The sequence below is a fragment of the Onychostoma macrolepis genome, chromosome 22 (assembly GCF_012432095.1).
Source record: "Onychostoma macrolepis isolate SWU-2019 chromosome 22, ASM1243209v1, whole genome shotgun sequence".
NCBI classification, from domain to species: Eukaryota; Metazoa; Chordata; class Actinopteri; order Cypriniformes; family Cyprinidae; genus Onychostoma; species Onychostoma macrolepis.
In genome coordinates, this window is record NC_081176.1 from 3,611,213 (window position 1) to 3,617,859 (window position 6,647).

The 6,647-nt window shown below is 38.6% G+C and overlaps 1 protein-coding gene across 1 annotated transcript; it reads left to right on the forward strand.

Annotated features, from left to right (window-relative positions):
- The first annotated feature begins 1,047 nt into the window (after positions 1 to 1,047).
- Positions 1,048 to 6,424, forward strand: LOC131530149 (uncharacterized). The gene is made up of 4 exons (XM_058760271.1): positions 1,048 to 1,069; positions 2,056 to 2,358; positions 2,484 to 2,801; positions 6,387 to 6,424. Exons 1-4 carry the CDS (start codon positions 1,048 to 1,050, stop codon positions 6,422 to 6,424), a joined length of 681 nt encoding a protein of 226 aa, XP_058616254.1.
- The last annotated feature ends 223 nt before the right edge of the window (positions 6,425 to 6,647 follow it).

Here is a 6,647-nt window from a genome sequence, read left to right on the forward strand (position 1 = left end):
TTTTTTTTTTTTTAATTACTGAGTAAAATAAGGTTTGTGGTAAACAGCTTGACAAAGCTTGACATTTTGCTATACAATGCAAATTACACTCACTCATGCAGAAAACACAAATTTTGAAAATGTTGTTTATTTTTCAATATCTGTTACTACATAGGAATGTTTGTGGTGTGAGAGTTTACGATGGACAACAAAATGCCAAAAGTTATGTTTAACACAGACCAGAATATGAGATGCCCCCAAAAACCTTTATATTAATCAAAATTAATAATCATTATTACAACATCAAGAGCAATAATCAACAATTATTTTGTCATGATATTGCTGCTTCACTCACTATGGAGTTCCTGTGTTTTTCCTTTCTAGGCTATTTACATTATGCAGTTTTTGTGTAAATACACATACATGATCAGTATTAAACAGACTGTGTAAGTAATTTTAAATGTAGTCAATAGTATTGTGATTGAAGATACTGGTTAAATTTAAATATTTGACAAAAACAACAGAAAAATTGCCCTTACAAAGGAAAACAATGCTCCTGGAAGTCTATTCTGGGGGCAAATATTGCCCCACAATGGAAAAGTTCATTTCTGACCCTGGCAGAGATTGAGAGACAGAGAGTTTTGAATATGATCAGGGTCATTCTGACCATTCATTCAGGGCTATTCGGGCTTTAACTAGTACAAATACAACATTAGGCTGTGGAGGTATAGTCTTTTGGAAATGCAGAGAACAGGCTTTCTTCAGATTTCCTTGAGGCTTGTGTTGTCATGTTTGCAATTGGCTGAAAAGGAAAGAATATATATATGATAAGCTATCAAATCCTTATAATCTAGTGATGATAAACTTACTCTTTGTTAAATGAGTAGTGAAATTAAAGAGAGATGCTTTAGCTCCATAAACCTGACAGTCTGAGTCTGACACTGTCTTGTCAAAGTGCTCACTGTAGCCTACATATTGCTCATAGCACAATTTACTTTATGATTAACTACAATATGTTAAAACTTAATAAGAATTAATTTAAACATTGATTTCTTATAAAAGAGTAAGATGGCAATGCTGCCTCCTGGTGGTTTGTAATGACAGTATTTCTGTTCATAGAGACACTCAGGGTCATACGATGCATGGAACACAAGTACTCCTATTTTTTGCTAGCAAAGTTAAGAGTTGCGATGTGTAGATGCTAGCTTCCCGCTAGCAGTTAGCCCAGTAATAGTTTACTAGCCTATTTTAGCTTAGGTCACCCCCAGATTCTATAGAATAACATCCAGTTGTTGCAATATTATTAATTTTGTGAAAGAAAGCAAATCATATAAAAGAATATAGTTTTGATTGATTTTTTGTTTTGTTCTATTTTCCAGTTTGTTTATTTGTTTTGCTTGGTTTTTATGTTTATTTCTATCCTGTTTAAAAGCAAATGTCCTGATCCATACTCCAGTCGGTGGCGGTAATGCACCAAAAAGTTAGGTTGCCAACCGCCAATAAACACCAAAGAAGAGAAGAAGAAGAAGAAGAAGAAAAATATGAATGGATCTTGAATCTTGGTTAAATGGATTATTTTCTTTTGCTCAGGTTGTGTGTATTCGTCGTGCCTGGTAAAACATTTGTTACTTTCACTTTTCTATAAATAGGGTTCCTAACCGTCCGTATTTTGGGCCTAATTGATTTGTCCCGTACTTTGACTGCTACGCTGATGATAACCACTGACTGATAAAACAGCAGCAGTGCTGGGGTGCGTTTCCCAAAAGCATCGTTAGCTAACTATGGTCGTTAGTTCCATTGAACTCTATTGGTAACGACTGAACTTGCGACCATAGTTGTTTTTGGGAAACGCACCCCTGGTCACGACACTTGAGAATGATCACCGACACGACAGCTGTCCTCATCCAATCACAGCCCCCCTCAAGCAGTGTACCTTTACCTTAAGTAAATCAGAAATCGTGAACATAACTGTTCGAGGAAGGCTGTGGAATCCTCTGCGGCTCGTCGCTCCCGCACTAACGCCAATTCCGTCCGTGTTTTGACTTTAGTAATTAGTAAATTCAGTTTTGGTGACAGTATTAGTGTTGGAGGGAGATTCAATTACTCTATACACTTATGTTACAACAACACAACAAGAAGAGATTTTATGGTATTTTAATGACACCTGCATCGCTGCTATCACTGGAGATCTCAGCAGGATCTGTACAGATGTTCAGTGTAATAATGACACTGAGAAATTCAGAGACATACTTAATCTGGAGAACCAAACTGGATCTCTGACCATCAGAAACATCAACACTGCAGACACTGGGGTGTATCAATTAAAGATCTTCAGTACCAGCAAAATCAGTGAAAAGACCTTCAGTGTTACTGTTCTTGGTGAGACATTTAATGAAACATTCATCTTTGAAACAAAATGCATGCGCTAATGTTGTGTTTCATGCTGAAAGTCAAGAGCACCTGCCAAAAAAATTATTTCAAGCAGCTGTTGGTTTGTGTTTCAGATGCTCCTGATGCAGAATTGGGTAAAGTGAAGACAATATCAGTAACGGAGGGAGAATCTGTTACTTTAGATCCTGGTGTCATAAAAAACAAAAATTATGAGATGACTTGGTATTTTAATGAGACTCTCATCGCTGAAATCACTGGAGATCAGAGTTTTATCTGTACAGGTGTTCAGTGTAAAGAGAGATTCAGAGACAGACTGAAGCTGGACAATCAGACTGGATCTCTGACCATCATGAACACCAGAACCACAGACTCTGGACTTTATAAACTACAGATCATCAGCCGCATCCTTCAGCACAGCATCAGCTTCACCAGTTTGAAAATATTCATTTTTACTGTCATTGAGTAAAATTGAGTCTTTCAGGGCCTTTTCCATTAAGCAATTAAAACAAAACAAAAAATATATATATTTTTTTAATATATATGTTTAAATCATCCCAGTAAATATTTTTATTGTGGTCAAAAGTGAGTTTTGAGTTATTAAAATATAATTGAGACCCATCACCTTTGCATGCGCTTCAATATGGCACAACAAGCTTATCCAGTTCACAAGTCTAATGCTATTAACATGTACAATTTATAACATTAAAGTAAAATTAAGCAAATTAAGTTAAATGAGGGCAGTTTTGGCCTAATGGTTAGAGGGTCGATCTTGTAACCAAAAGGTTGTGCGTTCAGAGTTTCAGTACAGCCAGGAATTGTAGGTGGGGAGAGTGAATGTACAAAGCTCTTCTCCACCTTCAATACACATGACTGAGGTGTCCTTGACCACTCACTGGCTACATTCACGCTGTCAGTGTTTGGGACTGACAACCGTATTAGTGAGTCTCAAAGTATTCTGTTCACACAGCAGCTTACGTGTCTTGAATAGGCTGTTGTCTGTATGAACTGTAAGAGCAGTGACCAAAGTAATATCAATGATGGTGATGTAAATAAAAATGTGAAGTCTTGCCACATTTGAAATGGCAAGCGTTGAGGAGCAAGTTCATCCGTTGTATTAAGATCTATAATAGATCACGCTTTCTCTTTACTCTCTTTTTTTAAAACACCAAACTCAATGTTTGGTGATTAGATTAACAGTCTTGAACTGAACACGAAGTGTCCAGTGTGTGATGCCTATAAAACTGTTCTAGCTGCGATGTGATGCTCTGCCTCTCGTCCGGTGTGCGACTGCCTTAATTGAATTAAAGAGCTCTCTAACTGCAATTTTGACTGGTAGAGCTCTTTAATTAAAAATGAATGGAAGTCAATGGAGACATATGACTAGAAAAAATTAAACTGTACAGCTCTTTAATTCAGTGGTTGCTTACTAGTCAAAATGCAATTATGACGAGTAACGCTAGATCAGGGGTGTCCAATCCTGCTCCTGGAGGGCTGGTGTCCTGCAGAGTTTAGCTCCAACCCCAATTAGACACACCTGAACAGCTAATCAACTTCCAGGCATGTGTGTTGTGGCAAGTTGGAGCTAAACTCTGCGGGACACTGGCCCTTCAGGACCGAGTTTGGACACCTCTGTGCTAGGTCAGATTACAAGCAAATTATATCTCTCGCACTTAAAGACATTACAGAAAACTAGTTGTCCAGTTCAGTTTTGTTCACACAGCAGGGCTTCACCAAAAATGCAGTTGAGTCCTGAAAATTTACTGGTATGAGTTTGGTCATAGAATGTGGTTATTATTTAAAAAAATTATATATATATATATATATACACAGTGGGGCAAAAAAGTATTTAGTCAGCCACCAATTGTGCAAGTTCTCCCACTTAAAAAGATGAGAGAGGCCTGTAATTTTCATCGCAGGTATACCTCAGCTATGAGAGACAAAATGAGAAAAAAAAAAAATTCCAAAAAATCACATTGTAGGATTTTTAAAGAATTAATTGGTAATTCCTCGGTAAAAAAAGTATTTGGTCACCTACAAACAAGCAAAATTTCTGGCTCTCACAGACCTGTAACTTCTTCTTTAAGAGGCTCCTCTGTCCTCCACTCGTTACCTGTATTAATGGAATCTGTTTGAACTTGTTATCAGTATAAAAGACACCTGTCCACAACCTCAAACAGTCCAACTCCAAACTCCACCATGGCCAAGACCAAAGAGCTGTCAAAGGACACCAGAAACAAAATTGTAGACCTGCACCAGGCTGGGAAGACTGAATCTGCAATAGGTAAGCAGCTTGGTGTGAAGAAATCAACTGTGGGAGCAATTATTAGAAAATGGAAGACATACAAGACCACTGATAATCTCCCTTGATCTGGGGCTCCACGAAGATCTCACCCGTGGGGTCAAAATGATCACAAGAACTGTGAGCAAAAATCCCAGAACCACACGGGGGGACCTAGTGAATGACCTGCAGAGAGCTGGGACCAAAGTAACAAAGGCTACCATCAGTAACACACTGCGCCGCCAGGGACTCAAATCCTGCAGTGCCAGACGTGTCCCCCTGCTTAAGCCAGTACATGTCCGGGCCCATCTGAAGTTTGCTAGAGAGCATTTGGATGATCCAGAAGAGGATTGGGAGAATGTCATATGGTCAGATGAAACCAAAATAGAACTTTTTGGTAAAAACTCAACTTGTCGTGTTTGGAGGAGAAAGAATGCTGAGTTGCATCCAAAGAACACCATACCTACTGTGAAGCATGGGGGTGGAAACATCATGCTTTGGGGCTGTTTTTCTGCAAAGGGACCAGGACAACTGATCCTTGTAAACGAAAGAATGAATGGGGCCATGTATCGTGAGATTTTGAGTGAAAACCTCCTTCCATCAGCAAGGGCATTGAAGATGAAATGTGGCTGGGTCTTTCAGCATGACAATGATCCCAAACACACCACCTGGGCAACGAAGGAGTGGCTTCGTAAGAAGCATTTCAAGGTCCTGGAGTGGCCTAGCCAGTCTCCAGATCTCAACCCCATCGAAAATCTTTGGAGGGAGTTGATAGTCCGTGTTACCCAGCGACAGCCCCAAAACATTACTGCTCTAGAGGAGATCTGCATGGAGGAATGGGCCAAAATACCAGCAACAGTGTGTGAAAACCTTGTGAAGACTTACAGAAAATGTTTGACCTCTGTCATTGCCAACAAAGGGTATATAACAAAGTATTGAGATGACATTTTGTTATTGACCAAATACTTATTTTCCACCATAATTTGCAAATAAATTCTTTAAAAATCCTACAATGTGATTTTTCTGGATTTCTTTTTTTTCCCTCATTTTGTCTCTCATAGTTGAGGTATACCTATGATGAAAATTACAGGCCTCTCTCATCTTTTTAAGTGGGAGAACTTGCACAATTGGTGGCTGACTAAATACTTTTTTGCCCCACTGTATATATATATACACATTTTATATTATCATCTCACACATGAATCGGCATTTTCTATAATAAAAATACATATCTGATATGACTTAATATATAATTAGCATCAAACAAACAATATAATTCTTATTCTCAAGGAACGGACAAAAAAATACAAATGATTGCAAAACCATCAATTAGGTGGTGATATGCACTAAGCATAAGGCCTACATGACCTTTGAACAGAAGAAGAAAGAAGCAGTATGGCGCTTATTCTTAGCGTCTGTTTCCATAGTGATTCATCGCTCTGTTGAGAATGTCTTGAATCTTAACCAGGAATATACTCTGAGTTGAATGAACTTACTCCCGGATGCGTTTTTGGAACCACATACCTCGAGTGAGCAAGGTTTGGGGTTAATCAACCGAAAGTTCAGGGTTTAGCTGACGGTAAGTTAACCGTGCTTTCTGGAATACACCCCTGGAGTCACTACATCCAGTGTTTGTAAACTTAGTCTGATTGTTTTTTTGTTTATTTTTCTTTATTATTCAGTGTATTTTTATTTTTGTAACTTTTGGTTAATGTGTGTTTCTTATTTCTTTCTCCAGGAGCCAGTAAGGACTCAGTGTGGAGCAGGGGAGGCTAGCCGCTTTCCTTCATTGTGGTGTGTGTTGGCAGTGTGTGTGTGGTGTTTGATGTGGTGTAAGGTGGGTTCAGATCACCTCGCGAGTTGCATCCGGCCTGCCCTGTTCCCGCTAAGCCTGGCCCTGGAGAATTATTTTTATGATCTTGAAAGTGTATTTTTGTATTGATACTTGCGTCTCACTACATCTTATTTCTTTTCCCTCAATTCGTAAAATGTACCTGCG

Bases quoted from the DNA above. Each gene is read 5' to 3' on its own strand.
- LOC131530149 (XM_058760271.1), top strand. From the start codon at position 1,048: ATGGCAATGCTGCCTCCTGGTG. The intron at 2,359-2,483 runs GTGAGACATTTA...TTTGTGTTTCAG, and splicing joins CTTCAGTGTTACTGTTCTTG to ATGCTCCTGATGCAGAATTG. The intron at 2,802-6,386 runs GTTTGAAAATAT...TTCTTTCTCCAG, and splicing joins GCACAGCATCAGCTTCACCA to GAGCCAGTAAGGACTCAGTG.